The sequence below is a fragment of the Nannospalax galili genome, unplaced genomic scaffold (assembly GCF_000622305.1).
Source record: "Nannospalax galili isolate Female #2095 unplaced genomic scaffold, S.galili_v1.0 scaffold167, whole genome shotgun sequence".
NCBI classification, from domain to species: domain Eukaryota; kingdom Metazoa; phylum Chordata; class Mammalia; order Rodentia; family Spalacidae; genus Nannospalax; species Nannospalax galili.
In genome coordinates this window covers 6,439,355-6,459,205 of record NW_008358534.1, presented here as the reverse complement: position 1 = coordinate 6,459,205, position 19,851 = coordinate 6,439,355, and the positions used below count along the sequence as shown (strand labels likewise).

Below are 19,851 nucleotides of genomic sequence, written 5' to 3'. Positions count from 1 at the left end.
TAGCATAACAGAGAAGGGTGAGAGGTACAAAGGAGTGATATTCTGCTTGCTTGAAACCAAAACCCTAACTTAAGCCTGGACAAAATGAGACTGATACCTCTTTTAAAGGGAACAACCTTCCGGCCCACCCCTCAGTTCTAGAGACCCTACCTGCCCAAGATCACAGTGGTTAAGGCCCAGCCCCAGACTACTCTGGATCTTGCCTTCCTGGACATAAGGGCAGAGGACCACTATTGAGCCTAGCCATTCCAGAGGCCTTCAGTAGTCAGGTGAAGGCGATCTCGAAGCTTTTCTAAGCCAGGTCCACAGCATTGACCCTGGCTGACATTGGGGTTACCCGGCGAAGTGACTGCCACGTGAGAAAGTCTGGGAGGCGCACAATGCACCGCGCCTCGTTAGGGCCAGGCAGGCACTCAGGGAGCTAGGCCTGCACCATCCGCGGCCTCATCATTCATTTCCCTGGACGTGCTGGTAAAAATGCATCAAAACAGGCTGCGGATCGCTGTATAAAAGCACAGCGGGATGAGCTGCTTTCCAAAAAGGATCTCGGTGATTGGACCGGGCTCTGCGTGATTGACAAGAGCTTAGTTTGGTAAAGGGAAGACACGCAAGCTTTCACAGCGGGATCTCTTTTCTAAAATATATCACACTAGCCTTTGAAAAGCGCCGCACAGTATAAGGAAATAGCGTTTCACGGCTCGCTTTATGGTGCGATGACATTTCTTTAAAACACAGAGAAGATCAAAAAAGGGAGAGAGAGAAATAAAATGTGTTGCAAACACAATGTTTTAATTAGTTTATTCTGCGCGTTGCTTTTATCTGACGTATACATTGCGGGTTCCCCTTTAATTAAACAGCCCCTCTTGAGCCGCGGCGGGCTAGGAAGAGAGGAGAGGCACTGCGCCCCTTCGTTCCCTTTAGGAAAAACGGAAGGGCTAGCTGGCCCCAGCGCCCAGCTCACAGGCCCCGGTGCCCTCCCGGCCTGGACCAGCAGACTGAAGCTTTGGGCTTCAGGAAGCGGTAGGACCGGAGCGCCCCACAGAGGCGGAGAAGAGGGAGGGGAAGAGAAGGGAAGAAAGCGAGGAGGTTCCCCACAGGGAACCGAATAGAACGAAAGCCGTCCAAGTAGCTCCGGCTCGGTGCCAACCTCCAATTCCTTTCCTCCCACCCCCTGCCATCTGCCGACGTCCCTCCTACCCCGGGCCTCTCTCATCTCCGGGGTGCGGGGGCAGCGACAGACATCGGGATGAGCTCTGGGGTCCTTGCCCTCGCCCCAGTCTCCGCGCTCGGATCTGCCACTTCTTCACCCTCTTTGGATCTCCAAGTAGCGGATCTTCTGATTCCTGTCCAACCGGAAGAGGAGACCCAGCAAACACCAAAACACCAAAAGCGCGGGCGCCGGGGGCACTGTCATTAGTGGCGCCTCCCGAAAGGCGCTGCACAAGCTCATGGTGAGGGGAAGCATCGTGAATTTAACAAGGCCTGTCCTTATATACACATGCACTACACTTTTCCTTCCTTCCTTCCTTCCTTCCTTCCTTCCTTCCTTCCTCCCTCCCTCCCTCCCTCCTTTCTTCCTTTCCTTCTTCCCTCCTTTCCTCCTTCCTTCTCTTTCCTTCCTTCTCCTTCCTTCCTTCCTTCCTTCCTTCCCTTTCCTTCTTATCTTTTCTTTTTGATGTTTCTTTGGATTTTGTGTGCTTGCTTTTATTTTTGACAGGGTCTTATTCTGTAGCTCAGACTGTACTGGAAGCAGCCTGGCCTTGAACTCACCTCCTGTCTCAGCCTCCCAAGTTCTGTGATTACAGACAGGCATGAGCCACCATTCCCAGTTTACAAACTTTACTAGCTTGTTTCTTAGGAAGCTCTGCAGATTTCACTTTCACCAATAACCACCCTCACCCCCACAATTAAACACTCCACCCTCAGATACTAACTTCAATCTCAGTCCAATGCCAGATTTCCAAGTGCCCTCAACAAAGCTCTTTCTCAAAAATATCTGTGTCTCAGACCTGTAAGTGGCTGTTTGGGGAGTCTGTAGCCTTTAAAATCAGAGTGTTGTTTTGTTGATTTTGTCATTGAGATCTAAAAACTCAAAATATCTGGAGGAATCTGGTAAGGCAGAGTAGAAGCTGAATGGCACAGATGTGGCTTCCTAAACAAATGCCAGAGCACAAGGCAGTAAACTAATGACTCATATTAAGCCCTCCTCTTCTGCCCAAATGTGGTTCTTCTACTGAAACTGGGAATGGAAGGGATTGCCTCAAGGCTGTCTGCCGAATGTGAGGAGACTGGGGATGGGGTGAGGACAGCTGTCCTGAATGGGGTGCTCTTTTCCACTTTTTGCTCTGGGGAACAGTTCCTTCAGATGTATTTCTCTTTACAAAAATGTACAGAAAGAGCTATAAGCTGCAACATGCCTCTGTAGGCTGTTTGACTACCAATGAGGTTTGGAATGCTGCTGTTCTTTCGGCAGGGGAAGACCCATCAATTTTCTCACCACATATTTATTTTAATATTTGAGCTTGAATGTTTGGATTTGTGTAAGATACCTGAAATTTTTATTCTTCAAGATCAAGGATGTAGTTTATACTTGTACAACCTCTCCATGTTATAGCACATTGGAGTAGCATACCACATCATTCAATGGACCTTTTAAAACAACTTCAAAGATCACTTGGTAATAGTCAAAATGATTCAGTTAATGTGTGTGATGACTATGAATCAATCAGAAAATTCCATGTTACAGAGTGTACCCGTACAACACTTTCTTCATTGTATTATCCTCAGGGAATTCTTTTTCTTTCACTAAATTATTTGTGGTGTACCTACATTAAAATAACAATGAATGGAAATTAAATGATATGTGTAATGAACAAAGTATACCAAGCAGCCTCCCAGAGCAGTTTCCTTCTCCATTCATTTGTGCATTACATTCAACATATTCATTTGAATCTAACACAGCTATAGAATTACAGTATAGCTCAAGAAGTGATGTTCTTGTATGGAACTACAGAGTTACAAATTGCTTTCATGGCTACCCTTGTGTGTGTGTCTGTGTGTGTGTGTGTGTGTGTGTGGTGTATGTGTGTGTAGTTATAGAATGGAGCAATTTGAAAGAACAATAAGCCTCAAATAGCCACCAAGTGATCTTTAAATTTCTTTTAAAGGGCCCAAGAAGTAAGGAATATTAAAATTCATTCTTCTTGATGACTTCAGGAATAGACAAAAGTGAGATATTAATGAAATTTTAAAATAATGAACTTAAGCTGTTTTTTTTCCTCCTCAAAATGCAGACTCTTCTGTAATAACTCCATTTAGAAATCTGTCCCAACAAAGATTGGTAGCACATCTGGGTTGGAAAAGACATAGTCAAAAGAAGTATCTGTTTATTTCAAAGATCCAAAGACAATTCCAGCCTGAAGCCAGGGTTTTCAACTCTAGGAGACCTAGATCCACTATATTGCTTCTAAAGCAGAAACAGGCAATCCTTTCTCCTTTCAAGTTGCTGGGGTTGTAAATGTGAAATTTAGAAAGGAAAACTAAATACTTGGTATTACTCTCTAATTGAGACCTATAATACTAACAGATTGTGTGGGAGCTAGAGTGTTTCAGTGGGTCCATTAAGGACATGGATCCTCCTCCCCTCCTAGGGAGCAAATTATAAACTCGTGTGTATACATGTTACAGTGGTTATGACTTACATATAAACCACCAAGAATTCCAGTTTGCATCACTAGGCAGTGGAGATTCTCTTGGCTCCAAAAACCTTGGAGGCTAAAATCCTTCAGGAAAAAGGACCAGATGCAAAATAGTGGGTTTTTTCAAAGTGGAAAGAAGATCTTAAAGTAATAGAAAGGAGAAAGATCATCTGGAATATGTGAAGACCTTTGAGAAGACCTTAGAACTAGTGCTGACGGAGTACGGCAAAGAGCGTTTTAGGTTATGGTTTTTCTTCCCTTTGATTTAGCAGGTAGATTGGTAAGAAGAACATACACAGTGGAATTTGGACCAGAATGGGAAGCAGAGGAGGAGGAGATGCATGTCTGCTGATAAAACCTGTTTCACTCTATCCTTGGTCCTCAAGAGAACTTGACCTTTAGCCTGGAGGATTGTAGAGGAGTCTCTGTATAGCCAGTGTGGACTGAAGTGTGCGCATGGAGGCTGGACAGAGAACTTGTACTCAGAAATTTCACTTGATCACCTACCTTAAAGAGCCCCTCTAAGTCTGTCTCTCTGAAATCAAGCCTTTCTGTTCTTGAAGCCTCACTAAATTTAAGAGAAGTGAGAGAAGATATAACAGAGAGAATACAGAAGGCCAGGTAGAAATTGAACCTTATCCTGAGGGAAAGGCTGCTTGGGCACACGCAACCAGAGCAAATTGGAAAAGGAGGCTCAGGTAGCTCTGGCAGAGTAGCAAGAACATCAAGTCAAACTCCGCATTGACTCTCAAGGCCCACTCTATGTCTGCAGTGTACCTGGTGGGTAGGAATAAGGCAGGAACAGGAGGGAGCAATCATACTTCCTGCCCATCCAAAAGCTCTCCAGATGGTTCCTCTTTTAGAAGCAAAAGTACACTAAGTCAGATCAGGAATTTCACACCTGCTCTTTTTGGACCTGTATGACACTCTGTTCCTAAGTTGATTTTTCCACAAATGCCACCTTTGGAGAAACCTTAGGTTCAGGAAGTTTTCTCCACCCTCTTCCCCACATGGCACAGGGACAGGCCACATTTAGCCCACCCACACCACACTGCTTAAAGTGGGGCTGGCAAATAAGATACAGAATGTCTAGTTAAAGAATGATGAATTTTTTAGTATATATATCTATCATGCCATATTTGGGAAGAAAAGAAGAAAAGCAGATGTTCATTTAGATGTCAAATTTAACTGAGTTCCCTTAGTTTTCTATATCATATTTAGCAACTTGACATGAGTTGAATGGCTACCTGGGTCAGGAACTTGAAAAGTGAAGTGTAATATAACAAAGTCAAGTTGGAAGGGCCAGGGTCAGGGGAGGATGAGAGATGCAGCAGAAAGAATTCCACATAAGGTCAGAGGCAAGGAAAGAAGAGAGAGAGAGAGAGAGAGGCAAGGAAAGAAGAGAGAGAGAGAAGAATTGTGCCTTTGGGGGTGGCCTGAGTTTGGCCCATGGTAGAGAGAGAGAGAGAGAGAGAGAGAGAGAGAGAGAGAGAGAGAGGAAATGATAGGGCATTAGCTAGTAAGCTGGGTTGTTGGAAATGACCTTGAATCTTTACATTAACCTATTTTATTATTTGATTTGATTGTACTATTTTAAATGTTGATGTGGAACTCAGGGTGTGGGGTATGCTAAGCAGTCAAGCTACCTTTAAGCTCTACCCCAGCCCAACATATCTTTATAGTTTGAGTAGGGGTGAATACCAGAAGGAGACCTAAAGTCTACTGGCTAAAGGCATTTATACAGGGGAGAAAGGTAGGAGTGATTCTGGAAGAGAAAGGGAAGGGCTTGAACTTCTAGCTCTGTCTAAGGAGGAGACAGTAGAGCTGCGAAACAAGGCACTGACCTCTGTGTTCCTGAAAGCCCCTTGGGCCTAGGGAATTGGGGTCACTTCCCTCTAGTTTCCTGAAGGCAAGCTGTTCAGCAGCCTGAGCCTAGACTCAAATGCCTTGGTTTGCTTGGTGGCTGTGGTTGCCCCTCAGGGTTCAGTCACGCAGAAAGGGTCAATAAACTATGTATCTCTAGCCAAAGAAGAGAGACAATAAAACCACCCTCAGGGTCATAGGTCACCTAGTCGCTGATTGAGATATTCACAACTCTTTTTCCTCCCTTCTCTCACTCAGCTCACCCCAGCTTTCCCTCCAGGGCTTCCCTTCCCCTGACTACTTTTTACCTTCCTCCTAAGCCAGAATGATTCCCACAAATAATCATAGTTATTAGTAGAGAAAAAAATCATATCATATGCCAAACGCATCTTTTAAACTAGGAACGTGTGGAAAAGCTAGCTTTTTCTGAGACTACAGTTGTCCACTAATGCAGGGGTCGGCAATGGTTTTTCTGTAACAGGCCAAATAGAAAGTGTTTTAAGCTTTTCAGGCCACCTTCAGGCTCAGGGGCATAATCTCCTCTCACTGCTCTTCCATTTTCTACTTCTAATCCTTTAAAGGTATCTTAAGAACCATTCTTGGCTCCTGGACCATTTGAACACAACAGGCTATGGGCCAGAGTTGGCTAGGAGTTACAGGTCACAGTTTGCTATTCAAGTCCAAAGGAGACATTTGTCTAATTCTCCCTGACTCTGTCCTGGTTGGAGGTAGGGGAGAAAAAAGAAAGGAAGGGGAGGCGCCATGCTTTGTTTTAATATCAAAGTCCCTTCCTCCCATCCTCTCACTAGGAAAGGACTAGAAGAATGACCCCCCAAACAAGTGCAATTTTATTTTACAAAATGTCATTTCTGAACTGTATGAAGTCCCTCAGGGATCTGAGGGAGAATTTTGAAGGGCAAGAGTTCATGTTCTCGCCTTCTGTAGAAGAAAAAAATAACCAAGGAAACAGCAGTTTCTGCCCCATAGTGAGGAGTCAGAGGAGGAAGATCCAGTATTAGAGTAAGTGTGAGTGAGAGAAATGGGGGCTCTAGTCCTAAGCACCAAGACTGAGATTCACTGTCACTCAGGGAGCAGGATTTAGTCTCAAAACAGACAAATGAATGACGACACACACAATAGTCTGAGGCTTCTTTGCTTATTTGAGTTCTGAGATAATGTATATTTTAGAATAAACTTAGCAAACAGCAGCTTAGAGGTTACTTTGACCTTCTGAGCAAATATGTGTTCCATAGTGTCAGGTAAGTTTGACACCCCAAATCCTTTCTCCTTATCCCATCTCATTGGGTCTCTGGGATTAAAACTTGTAAGTCAAAAATGCCATTGTATAACTAAAAGATCTAATTTAAAACTCTGCCATTGTATACCTCTTCGGGAAGTCCCTACCTGCCTCCTAGACTGGCCTTTCTCCTCCTACAAGATGTTCTGGTTCCCAAAGAAAGGGGAAATATTCTTTCAATGCAAGTTGCCCCTTTAACACTCTAAGCCACACTGGTACTGGAGACAAACAACTGGGTCCCTCAGAGACATAAAGAAAGTCTTAGGTGACAGGACCTGAAAGAGATAGGAACATCATTTATCTAGAACCTTTCACCTAGGCTTTGCTGACAAGAGCAGCTGGGCACCTAGAATTTCACTCAAGTTTCCTGTACTTCAGAGTCTACCTTCCTAATCTCAAACTGAGATTCTGAGAGCTTTAGCTCAACTCCCTGCTTTCCTTCTCCAAGTTCAGCCCCCATGAAAATGTCTTATTCTTGTCTGGTTTGCATCTCACTATATTGTGCAACAATATGCCTTGAACTGCACAGGACAAAGGCAAAACAAATTTGTAAAAAAAAATTGATTACCAATATCTGTTGATTCTCTTTTTTTTTTTTAAAGGTATTTAGGGTTTATAAAATATTTGCCAAAAGTCAGGACCGTAGTGAAAACTCTAATAGAGTCCAATAAAATCTGGAGCTCAGAGAGCAGTTGGTGAGTGTGTCCTCAGGTCTCAGAGATCTACAACTCACTGCTGAAGCCAATTAAGAGCTTTATCTTAGCATAAAAATAAAGATGAGTTAAAAATGCATTCTTTCCCCCTGATTTCTTCCCCCTTCACTTTTTATAGCTGTTTGCCGGTTTTTTGTTTTGTTTTGTTTTGTTTTGTTTTTAAAAGATCTGGGACTCTGACGAGAGGGTGGCGACTTATGTAGAGAAAGTGTCGTTTGCCAGGGGAAAAAATTCAAATAATGATGATTTTGGAGGACGCTGTTTCAACGAGAAATACTTTGTGCTCCACTAGGGAGAGGCGGGGGCACCACATTCAGTGTATTGGAATAATTCCTTTCCTGGATTCAAAGATTCATTTACTGAAATAAATCAGGATGCATTGGCAGAACGGAAATCCGCTTGCTGGGTTTAAAGGGTCTTTAAAATGTTGCGAGTGTTAAATTGCAAGTCTTTTCTAAATATAAAACAGAAGAAAAGACCGCAGTGTTTCCCTTGGAGTTAAAGAAAATTGCTAGATCTCCGACTCAGGATCATGTCCACTAAGAATTTTTTTCTTTAAATCGTTCATGATAACACAATGTATTGCACATGTTTTGTTTTTGAGGCGGCTGGAAGGAAAGGCAAAGTGTGCAGATTTAGATTGTGGACTGGAGGGACAAACCAATGCTATCCAATTGCCCCTCAGAGCCGGGTTCTTTTTCCTCCTGCTTCTCCACGATTGGTTCTAGGAAGAATCAGACTCAAACGCTTTCCTGGTTGGCAATGATCAGTTTCTCTCATTTTATTTATTGCTTTAGATTTGGGTATAAAACTAAATCTTTTCCCCCTTTACTCTTTGAACTCAGTGTGAGGGAAAGGATTCTATTATATTTCCTATCCATACAGACATGTGGATATTTAGACCAGACCACATACAACTGGGGGACACATAAAAGAGATTTATTGGTTAATTTAGACTGCCTAATACACATGTAAACCCCAGTAAGCCAAAGCTGCCGAGGGAGCCTCGGTTATAGAGGAAAATAAGAACCACGACCTCGGTTCCAGTGGTCCTGCTCTGCCCGGCGCTATGATTACTTTCTGCACCTGGGGGCGTGGGGACCAGGAATGGATTGTGGAACGCTTTCCCTCACCGTCTCTACCTAGTGTGCAGAGAAAACTTTGCTCTTTCTGGTCACCCCTGGGCTCTCAGACAAGTTCCCTCTTCCCCCTCAAGTCCTTCCCAGAGTCTTCTTCAAAAACTAAATTGAGAGAGGAGAGGCTGCAGGTCATGAGAAAAACTTAACTTTGTTCTCGCCTAAGCCTAACAGCACTGATTTGTTTTGTGAGGAGCGGGGAGCTCTATTTTTCTCCTGCGGTGTGACTCTGGATAGATAATGCTTTACACCCTGCTTAAGAGTCAGGGCTTCCCCTCCCCAAATATGGAAACCCGCACCCATACAAACCCCAGTAGAATTCAAAAAGTCCTTCCTATGCCCTGTTGCTCACAGAGTTCTCACTTTGATCCTTTTGGGAGCATTTGTAACCCCTGCGCCTCCCTGAGCACGGACACTCCCTTAGAGCTGTACATTCGTAAGGGGCCTGGCTAACCCCACAAGTGCTTCACTGTCCAGAGTTTTGGCCTAGCTGAACTGCCTCAGGTCTGCCGCTTAACAAGGACCCCCGCCCCCACCTTCCCACTTCTCTGTTGATGATCTAATTGAATTATGCTTTTTGTTGTTGATGTTGTTCCAGGGACTGCAGAGCACGTGCGGGAGGCAATTAATTATCGGAATGTGGCCGCATCAAAATGGACACTGGGTACCCGGTAGGTCAGTGGCGGCAACGTCCCCCTGCCCTGCGTTCGAGACTCCTCCCCAAAAAGAGACATGCTCTTCTCCATCGGTCATCCTCCTTTCGCAATCCCTGATTCCAAATCGCGCAATACCCTCGCTTATCCGGATACCAGCAGGGACTGCCGGGAAACTCTAGCAGCAGTGTGGTGGCGGGACAACCTCCTTTTCTCGATCCCCAAGCCTTCAGAATTTCTTTCCCCAGAAGCCGCTCCAAGAGGAAGTTCAAAGTTTTTCAAAGCAGCTACTAGGCATGGGGTGGTGGGGGGTGATAGGAGGAGAAAAGATGCAGAAGGGTGCAGGGAAGGAAATTAAGGAAAAGTAAGAGAAAGGGGACAGAAAGAAAAGCAGTCTTCTCTTTTTGTAAACCTGACTCCAGGGAATTCATTTGCATGATTTAAGCATATTTGTTATTCTCTGGAGCTCTCCACCCCCGCAAAGAAACCCTTTGCTGAGCGACAATGAAACCATTTTTTTGGAGAGCCTATTTTCAGTAGACGCAATAATTTAAGTCAGCCGTGAACTCACCTGGGGAGAAAGCTCTGGGTGTGGAGGGAGATTGGAGTAAATTTGTTGGGAAGGGGTGACTACAGTAAGATGTAGTGCCCGCAGACTTTCTGCCAGCAAACTAGCTTAGGTGAAGTGTTGGCCAGGCCAGGCAGATTGGGGGGCAGGAAGTGAAAAGCTGTAGTTATAAAGCGCTGCTTGAGGCGGTCTCTCCCGGCGCCTCTGAACTTGATCAGATGTTGTTTCCTACAGAGAGATGGCGGCCAGGCTGCCTCAAGTCGTAGACTTTGGGCTTTGCCCTGCTCAGGATTTGACAATCACAGCCATCTTTCTCTCGGCCTTTTCTTCCCATTCACTCTCCTCCGTCCTTTGCTAGCGCTTTGCTGGCCAAATCATGGATGTATGCATTACCCTGTTTGAATCTGGTCATTTTGCATAAAAGAATCTTGCACCAGAGAGGGCTGGGTGAGGAGGTGACTCCAACACAAGTCTCTGGAAAGAAATTCCTTAGGGGGATAACTACTTCTCTAGGTGACTAGGTGCTTCTTTAGGTAGGCATAGTAAAGGGCAAAGCTAGGGCAGTTAAGACGGGAGAAAATTCCATATCCCAGTTTTCCCTTCTACCTTTGGGTTTGCAAATGTTGAGGACTTAAAAGCTTATTAGTGTATTTACTGTGGGGTGTGTGTGTGTGTGTTCGGTGTACACAGGCTGTGCTCTGCACATGTTTAGTATTTGTGCATATTTGCTGTTTTATGTGTGCAGTTTACCTTGTATCTAGTATGTGCCTCTGTTCACTGCGTCCTGTGTAGCGTTGATCGTGTTGCGTGCTTACTTCCATTTGGTATGCGTGTTTCGTGTGGTGTTTGTGTTTTCTGGGTTAAATTCTTGTTTCCTGCTGTTTACTCAGGTTATGTTATAATATCTCTGTTGCATTGTGTATGCTGTGCCCCGCGGGAGGGGCTGAGCAGAGGGGAGTATAGGGCTGATCACAGACTACAGGGTCAAATACTTGGCTCCTAAGTAGGGGAGAACGACTTTAATTGCAATCGTTTCTTCTTGTTTGTGCGTCCGACGACGGTACTAGCTCCGGGCATAGTCAGGGCGCTGACCCGGCCTGGGTCCGGGAGCTCCTTGTGGGGTGTGGGGCGGGAGTCGCGGCTGGCGGAGGAGCACAGAACAGCCTCAGTCACGCGGGGATCTGAGCTCTGTGACTACTGAGGGAAAACGTTCTCGAAGTGGTTAGGCGGCCGGATTCTAAGTGGACTGGACGTCCAGTGCCGCGCAGACCCAAGTGAAGCAGCAGTGTGAAGAATCTTCGAGGGTCAAAGAGAGTTTCTTTAGCCGATGTGAGTGCAGAGCGCGCGAGGGGTGCTAGGGACCCGCATGGAGCTAGGACCCAGCCTGAGAGGCCCAGCTCCGCCCCGCAGCTTGCTGGCTGAAGCCGGGCCCCAGTTCCCCACCTCCTCGCAAAGCCCGGGGATTCCACTCGCGGACACAGAGCAGCCGCCGCCTCACCTGCCAGGCGCTCGGCAGCTACCCAATCAGCTGTGGTCGCTCGGCAGCAGCTGCCATGTTCTCGCCTCCGCGCTGCCAATCAGTGTGGCGGTGGCCAATGGGAGATCGGGCCGGGGGTCAGGTGATCCCAGGCAAGCTGGCTCCCCATTGGTGCTCGCTGCCCAGCCTCCCGCTCGGTTTATGTGCTAGGAGTGAGTGATTGACTTTATCAGTCCAAGGACATTACTCTGGAGGTGAAGAGACTGGGGCTCGCGAGGCAGGCGAGCAGTGAGGTTCGAGCCTGCTTACTGGTCGCTGCCTGCCGGCTGGCCGCGATCCACCTCCGCTACTTGGGGCAGTCGGGCCGGGAAGCCGGTACCCGAGGAGCCTCCCGGCCCCGAGGTTCCGTGTGTCTCCGATAGAGGAGGGGTGTCCGGGAAAGGATTGACAAACCCCTCCCTCCACTTATTATTTTCCTTATTTTTCTTTGTGCTCTCCTGTTAGTTAGTTAAAGCAGATCTAGTCCTAGAGTCTTCTCTCCTCTTTTCTCCTCCCTCCTCCTCCTCTCCCCTCACCCTCCCCCCAATCCTTTTTCTTCCCCTCCTCCTTCCTATCCCTCTGCAGGAGACTCTGGCAGCGAAGGAAAGTTGCAGCTCCGGGTAGCTCCTAGGGGGTCTCCGGGCAGTGTTCCACCGCCGCCATCCCTCTCTGACTACTGCACTTCGGGGATCTCCTCCTTCGCCTGCACTCTTGCTCACTTCAGCCGGATCGCTTGCGTCCAGAACGCCCCACCACCTATGACGATGCTCCTGGATGGAGGCCCGCAGTTCCCTGGGCTGGGAGTGGGCAGCTTTGGTGCGCCGCGCCACCACGAGATGCCCAACCGCGAGCCGACCGGCATGGGACTCAATCCCTTCGGGGACTCGACCCACGCTGCTGCAGCCGCTGCTGCGGCAGCTGCGTTCAAGCTGAGCCCCGCCGCCGCGCATGACCTGTCTTCGGGCCAGAACTCGGCTTTCACACCGCAGGGTTCAGGCTATGCCAACGCCCTGGGCCACCATCACCACCACCATCACCACCATCATGCCAGCCAGGTGCCCACCTACGGCGGCGCTGCGTCAGCCGCCTTCAACTCCACACGCGACTTTCTGTTCCGCCAGCGCGGTTCTGGGCTCAGCGAGGCAGCCTCTGGGGGCGGGCAGCACGGGCTTTTCGCCGGCTCGGCGAGCAGTCTACACGCTCCAGCTGGTATTCCTGAGCCTCCTGGCTACTTGCTCTTTCCTGGGCTTCATGAGCAGGGCGCTGGGCACCCGTCGCCCACAGGGCACGTGGACAACAACCAGGTCCACCTCGGGCTCCGCGGGGAGCTGTTCGGTCGTGCTGACCCGTACCGCCCAGTGGCTAGCCCGCGCACCGACCCCTATGGGGCCAGTGCGCAGTTTCCTAACTATAGCCCCATGAACATGAACATGGGCGTGAACGTGGCGGCCCACCACGGGCCAGGCGCCTTCTTCCGTTACATGCGACAACCCATCAAGCAGGAGCTGTCCTGCAAGTGGATCGAGGAGGCTCAACTGAGCCGGCCCAAGAAGAGCTGCGACCGGACCTTCAGCACCATGCATGAGCTGGTTACACATGTCACCATGGAGCATGTGGGGGGTCCGGAGCAGAACAACCACGTCTGCTACTGGGAGGAGTGTCCCCGCGAGGGCAAGTCCTTCAAGGCAAAGTACAAACTGGTCAACCATATCCGAGTGCACACCGGCGAGAAGCCCTTCCCGTGCCCCTTCCCAGGCTGCGGGAAGATTTTTGCCCGCTCTGAAAACCTCAAGATCCACAAGAGGACCCACACAGGTAAGGGGGAAAACAGGTGGACGCGGGGATCTCCCCTGGCACCCTGCCATCCAGCGGACTTGGACAGCTAGGGAGAGGGGTGGAGGCCAAGCAGAGGGGCGGCGCCCTGCCGAGGCCGTTCGGAAAAGAAGCGCTGTCAGTGTTTCTCCACCCCTCACCCTCCTAGACCCAGCGGCGCTTTTGCCCGGTCCTTCCCGGGCCGGCGGCTCTGCGGTCTCAGGAAGTAATTGGGACCTTCTTGCGTCCAGGAACAAACTGGCGCCACCTCTTTTTGTGTCCCTTTCTGAGTTACTAAGAAGATTCCGAAAGTGTTGAGAGCATATTGCTTACAAGCGACTTAGCTCTCCGCACACATTCGAGGAAGGCAACCATAGAAATGCTAATGAAAACTAACTTTGGTTACTTCCGTTCTTTTTTACCCGTGATTGGCACATCTCCTCATTAAATGACTGATACTTTTGTCAAACTATTTTTATTTGGAGTTCCAGGTTCAGTTCAGTCCTCCGGAGGAAAGCTAAAGTAGAAAAGGCACTACAGTTTCCGTGGCTTGTTCAGCACCTCTTGTAAAACTGTATGTAGCCCCTGAATTTATATAGTTTTCTCTTTCTGTGCATTACTAAGACTACCAGGAGGCTTTTACATAATGGGCTTAGTAAAATTGCTACATTTGAAAAGAGGCAAATTTAAAGCTACAAAGAAGGGGCCGAACAGGATTGCCCCGTTCCTGGCCCATTGTCCTGCCGGTCTTGGATACATCATGGAGGTGGCGGCTTGATGTGTCCGAGCTTCGGGAGCTCTGGGTGGGTCTTCTGGAGTGGAACCACAACTTAGGGCAAAGTTCGGAAGAGCGCGTACCTTTCTGGTCCTGGGAGAACAAAGGGATTATGAGGTTTGGGGCCGGCCCTCCTCCACCCCTGCACCAGACCAATACGCCCCAAGCTTCTGAGCTCGATCCAGCAACCGCTCTCGGTTTTTCTCCTGGGAAAAGAGATGGCCACATCTTTTCACAGCCCGCCCTTCCCTCTCCGGGAAGACCCACGGGCGCTCAATTTCCCGCTGCTCCACTCGGAGAAGTTTCTGGGTCTGACTGTATTTTTCCCCTTTTGCGTTTTTACGTTTTGCAGGTGAGAAACCTTTCAAATGTGAATTCGAAGGCTGTGACAGACGATTTGCCAACAGCAGCGACCGCAAGAAGCACATGCATGTGCACACCTCGGATAAGCCCTATATCTGCAAAGTGTGCGACAAGTCCTACACGCACCCGAGCTCCCTACGCAAACACATGAAGGTAATTACCTCTTTATTAGCTGTCGGCGGTTTGTAAACATTCGGCCTGACATCGGGCCGCAGAACGGAAGCGCCCACGCTGCCAACCCTCTATCCTCCACGTTAAATCCGATTTGCTCCAGCACTGACACCTTGAACCCATTTTGGGGATGCGGGGGAGAGAGGGGGGGAGGCTGGAGAGCAGAGTTGGGAGGCGGAGAAGAGTGGAGGGAACAATCAGTTGTTTACTGGGAGCTCTAACCGAGCTCGCCTGGGCATTAAGCTGCAGTGGCCGCTTCTTCCTGGCTTAGCCCGCGGCGGGAATACAGAGTGGACGCGCCGAACCCGTGGGAGGGTTGTTCATTTGCTCCTCGGCTTCGTATAAAACAATAAGGCCGAAGAGCAGTGTCTGATTCCCACACATTTGTATGGGAATTCACAGCACCCAGGCCCCCATGTGCCACTCTTCTGTGTACCTGCTTTCCCAAGCAGAAACGGACTTAATAAAATCTGGAGTGACTATTTCACAGGCCCCGCAGAATAACTGCTTACCCACTGCAAGCATGGGGAAAGCATTTTTGAAGTGGCACGACTAAAACGGAGTGCTTTATTCCTTTTCAATCTCGTTTTTGGCGAAAATGCTCGGGGTCTCCAGGTATTAGCAATATAGCATTATTATTGTTTGTTAGTCGTGTTTCTCTTACATGGGTCATTGGGCGGTCTTGCTCTTACAGTGCTCAAATTCTGATCTTGTTTTTTGCTTTCACATTGCCAGTTGGAATTATATGCATTATAATATATACATGTTAATTTTAGGTTCATGAATCTCAAGGGTCAGATTCTTCCCCTGCTGCCAGTTCAGGCTATGAATCTTCCACTCCACCCGCTATAGCTTCTGCAAACAGTAAAGATACCACTAAAACCCCTTCTACAGTTCAAACTAGCACCAGCCACAACCCTGGACTTCCTCCCAATTTTAACGAATGGTACGTCTGAGGACAACCAAAATGCTTTTTAAAAAGAAAACTGAGAGCAATCAGATGGAAATGGAGTTTAAAAGTGAGAGGCCATACATAGGGCTACATCTTGTTAATTGCAATTGTCCAGGAAGGTTTTGGGCAAGATCCAAAAGTAGCCATGCCCTTTTCTCAGGATTAGAAAATATGTTTTGGCATTTGAAGGATTTTTTACAAAATCTGTTCACTGCTTTTTCTGCCCCTTCCTCTTGCTTTCTGTACACCCCATTCTGAAACTCCTTCAGTTCATTTTAATACATGTCCTGTTTCTTGAGGAAGTTACAGAAGGCTTGGTGGTGGCGATGTTAAACTGATGGAAATTCTTCTTCGCCTTAGTGGTGATTGTTTAAACTCTCACAGTCTTAAACCATGCCAAAGTCCTGTTATGTCTTGAACTTTTCTTCAAAGCATTACACTTGTGAATGTATCTTTGTCTAATGGGGTCGAAATTGTTGTTCAGTATTTTTTTCAGGCTGAGGATATGATGTTACTCTACACAGATTGTGACGTTTAGTATACAGTTGCCTTTTGTAATAACTTTTTTTTGTAAATACATATCCGTTGATGCCATATTTATCATTTGTAATTTAATTATTGCTGCAAGTGCCGGGAACTGAACAATATTTATGGATAAATGTTTTCTAACAAATTCTGTACAGCTTTTGGTTATAACTGCTTTAGCACTGAACAATTATTGTTTTGAAAAAGGAACACAATTTACAGTTTTTGAACCACTGACTTTTGTTTTGTAACAGTCTTCTACAAATAGGAGACGAGAGCAAATTGAATCTTGTTTGTTGGTATTTATAACTCACTCAGATCCCCTTTTTTAATTGTTAAATTATTTTTCTATTGCAGTATAGATTCCTTACAGTGTCAATTTCCATCTGGGAAGGACCCTCCTTTCTTTATCTCTAGCTCAGATGGTTGTTTAACTGCGGGTTTAAATGTGTTTGTCCTGGATTTTCGGCATGCAAATCAAATAATACTGATCAATTCAGTTAGTGGCCATGACATCTCAATCTTGTACTTCAAAGACTGAGAAGCTGGATTTAATCATCCCTGCCCTACATATATAACCATAAGGTAAACTAATTAGTTTTATGTCCCTTAGTTCTTTATTACCTTACATAAAAATGAAAACTGTGGCAGGATGCATGTCTATCCAGAGATCACTCATAGACCTATATATGTTTGTATCTATGACTTATCTAATCTGCCTATCAGATCTACCTAGCTCTCTCTTTATTTTCAAAAGATAGCGTACATCTGGAACACTGATGAGCAAGGCCTTGAGTAGTCCTTACTCATGGTTTAAAGTGCATCTTAAAAGAACCATAGTTCAATGAAATTTTGGATGGCAAAGGATGATTTGTTTGCTGTATATAGTTCAATTCATAATCATCACAATTATTCATAACATTTATATAGTGGTGTAATAACTGCAGCAGTTCCTAAATGATACTGTGGAAAGAAAAACATTTGCAAAATATGTTATTTTTAAAGTTCATTATTTGTAGGCAAAGATGTTAAGAGCATTGTTTCCATTAAAATCAGTAACAATGAAAAATGGTTGTTTGCTTTGTGATAAAATGTTAACAGTCCATTTAATCTTCAGTGAAGCAACTCATTTGGACAAACAGTTCTTTTTACAATGGGTCTATGGAAAAGAAACTGGTTACTATTTTGGGGGGTTGAAGTGGGTAGAGTATGGAGACCTTTTTATTAGGGTGCTGTTGGTTACTGAGAGCCCAATCTCTGCACGAATAGCAGAAAGGTGGAGATAAGGAATTGTAAACTATTTAGAAATGTAATGAATAGGGTTAAGTACCTCTTTCTCTTTAAGAGGCAATGCTCTCAGATTTGGTGGCAGTCAATATTGGTATTATAATCATTTTCAATTCTAGAATTTTGTTGGTTGTTCTTTTTGGAGAAATAAAGTCTTGGCACATCTTATTTATGTTATAACATTTTTGTATTTGGTGCCCAGTATTTTTTTTTTCATGTTCAAATAAATCAATCTAAAATTGAAATGCTTAGAGAATTTCTGGTGATTTAAAACAAACTTTCATTCCTGGGATACACTCAAAGCAATCTATTTTGTTATGTACTTTTATCAACAGACAATTAATTGACAATTTCAATTTGCAATTGCTTTGGAGACAGTATTTTGTTAGTGAAGATGGTGTCTTTGGCACTTTACTCCATATCCAAGCCTGTGTGCCATGAACAGAGATTGAGATGGTTACACTGGTGATGAGCAGGTAGCCTGGTCATTCCCTACCCAGACATTCCAGTCTTGACCTTGACATTGACGGTGCTGGACCAATATTCTTATCGCAGGATTTCTCCTTCATTCAAACCATTTGAAATGCTCAGCAAATTTTCAGAAGCATATATTCATAAGATTGACTCTAACTTGTGTCATTGTGAAATCTAAATTGTGTGCCTTTCTTCTAGCATCCAGTGAACCTCCATAGCTTACTGTTTTCTTCACGAGTTCCCTCCCTTTCCCCCAATCCTAACCTAACCTTCCATAGACATGTGTTCAGTACAAGATTCACTAAAAGTGGATACACCATTTGAATACATTAAATATTTCTTTAGAAGACAAAGAATAGTTCTAGTTTTTCTTAGTTACTTGAAACTACTCAACCATAAAATTTTACAGGAAAGCACTGTCCTAAGAGGAAGCTGTCAATTAAACAACAATGATGATAACCAATATTAAGAGACTATAAAAACTTTGCCCCTTTCCATGATTCCCTCTGATTTGGATACAACAAATTTCCTAGATTTATGCCTTATGTGTTTATTTATTAGAAACTTGTGTTTTTTTTGTTTTTTTTTTTTTTAATTTTTTTTTTTTTTTTTTTTTTTTTAAAAAAAAAAAAAAACCTTTGATTTTCTTGTCCTATAATCTGGCTTTGGGAATGCATATTTACATTCTTGAATTTTCAGTAAACAACATGATAGAATAAGCATACACACATCCCAGGTCAGAAATGCAAAAGCTCAAAAGACCAGGCTAGGTTCTTAGTAATCTATTTATTTTCCTTCTTGCACCTGGTAAGACCTTTGCAAAAGTCTAAATCTTTTTCAAGATGAGTGGGCTATCATAAAACTCCTTACTGTTAGATGGGGTAAAAGGGAGGTAGCTATTTCCACGCATGACAGATGAACTCTGGGTTTCATTCAAGTGGAAGGTAAAGCTCAGGATCCGGGCTAAGGGTAGTAGCAGTTGGTAGTGGGTACTAAGAAGGATGGGTAAGAGTGATCAGTGTCTAGCTCACAAACCCTGTCTGCAAAGTTTATGTGTACTGGACTTTCTCTTTCCCCGCCCCCATCTCTGCTTGACTTTTTTTTTTTTTGGCCTCTTATGCCCCTGGCTTCCACTTCTTTTCCTCCTAAGAAAACCCATCAAAAACAATTCAGAAGAAGTCTAAAGAACTATTAACATATAAGTTTCCAAAAGGCGTGCATCTGAATGGAGGGTTCTGCTGTTCTGATATCTAAGCTTGTTTTCTTAGACAGGCTGCTGGCCCTAAGTCTCTAGCTGGGCTCAGGCAAGTGAAGGCAGATCGGGTGGTGCTAGCGGTTTCCAAAGGCCTTGGGGTGCCCAGGGACCCTGTCCACACAACAAATTCTTCTAAATCCCGCCTGTGCTTCAGGCAGGGAGGAGGGGACCTCATTTCCTAGGGTCAATTCTCTTGCGGTCTCTGCTGGCTGACCCTTTGACCTCCACCAACAGGGTCCTTGGCGGCCGTAAGCCAGCGGTCACCCGGGCTCTGTGGACGCTTCTCGCCCCATCGCCTCACGGCCTCATTAGGCTGGCGGGGCTGTAAAGCAGAATCAGCCTCTGTCTAATCCGGACCTGGGGTCAAAAAGAGCCCAAACAATGGTGAGCTCGGAAGGCTACAGCATAGCGCTGCCCACAAACTTTGTGTTCCATTCCTTTCCACACGCGGTGGCCGTGGGGGCGGGGGTGGGGACCAGGGCATTCGGCTGCCTGGCGGCTCCTGGGTCGGGCGACTAACATCCTCTCGCCTTGTCCTGCAAGTGTATTTACAGTTCCCGGGATGCAGGCGGCGAGGCCCGGGGCTAGCTTGGCAGGCCGCTCTGGAGTCCCAGGCCAGCCCTACCCCCCCCCCCCCCCCCCCCCGCCCCCAAGTGCTGGGATTAAAGGCATGGGCTACCACTCCAGCCTAAAGTAAAAAAAAAAAAAATTAATCTTTTAAAGAACAACCAGTGTTTTTAACTGCTGAGCCATCTCTCCAGCCCCACCTATGGGTTTTCTTAAGACAGAGTCT

General features: G+C 46.2%; 1 protein-coding gene across 2 annotated transcripts in view; it reads left to right on the top strand.

Annotated features, from left to right (window-relative positions):
• The first annotated feature begins 11,633 nt into the window (after nucleotides 1–11,633).
• The window catches only part of Zic3 (Zic family member 3), a 12,921-nt gene continuing 4,703 nt past the window's right edge, over nucleotides 11,634–19,851 (top strand). Inside the window, exons 1-3 of one of the 2 annotated variants that reach the window (XM_008821794.1) lie at nucleotides 11,992–13,259; nucleotides 14,384–14,547; nucleotides 15,342–15,651. In XM_008821794.1, the coding sequence (XP_008820016.1) occupies nucleotides 12,203–13,259; nucleotides 14,384–14,547; nucleotides 15,342–15,521 (1,401 nt within the window). In that variant the 5' untranslated portion in view covers nucleotides 11,992–12,202 and the 3' untranslated portion in view covers nucleotides 15,522–15,651. Of the gene's footprint in view, nucleotides 13,260–14,383; nucleotides 14,548–15,341; nucleotides 15,652–19,851 lie in introns of those variants that run through there. The other variant, XM_008821793.2, reaches the window with a different exon arrangement.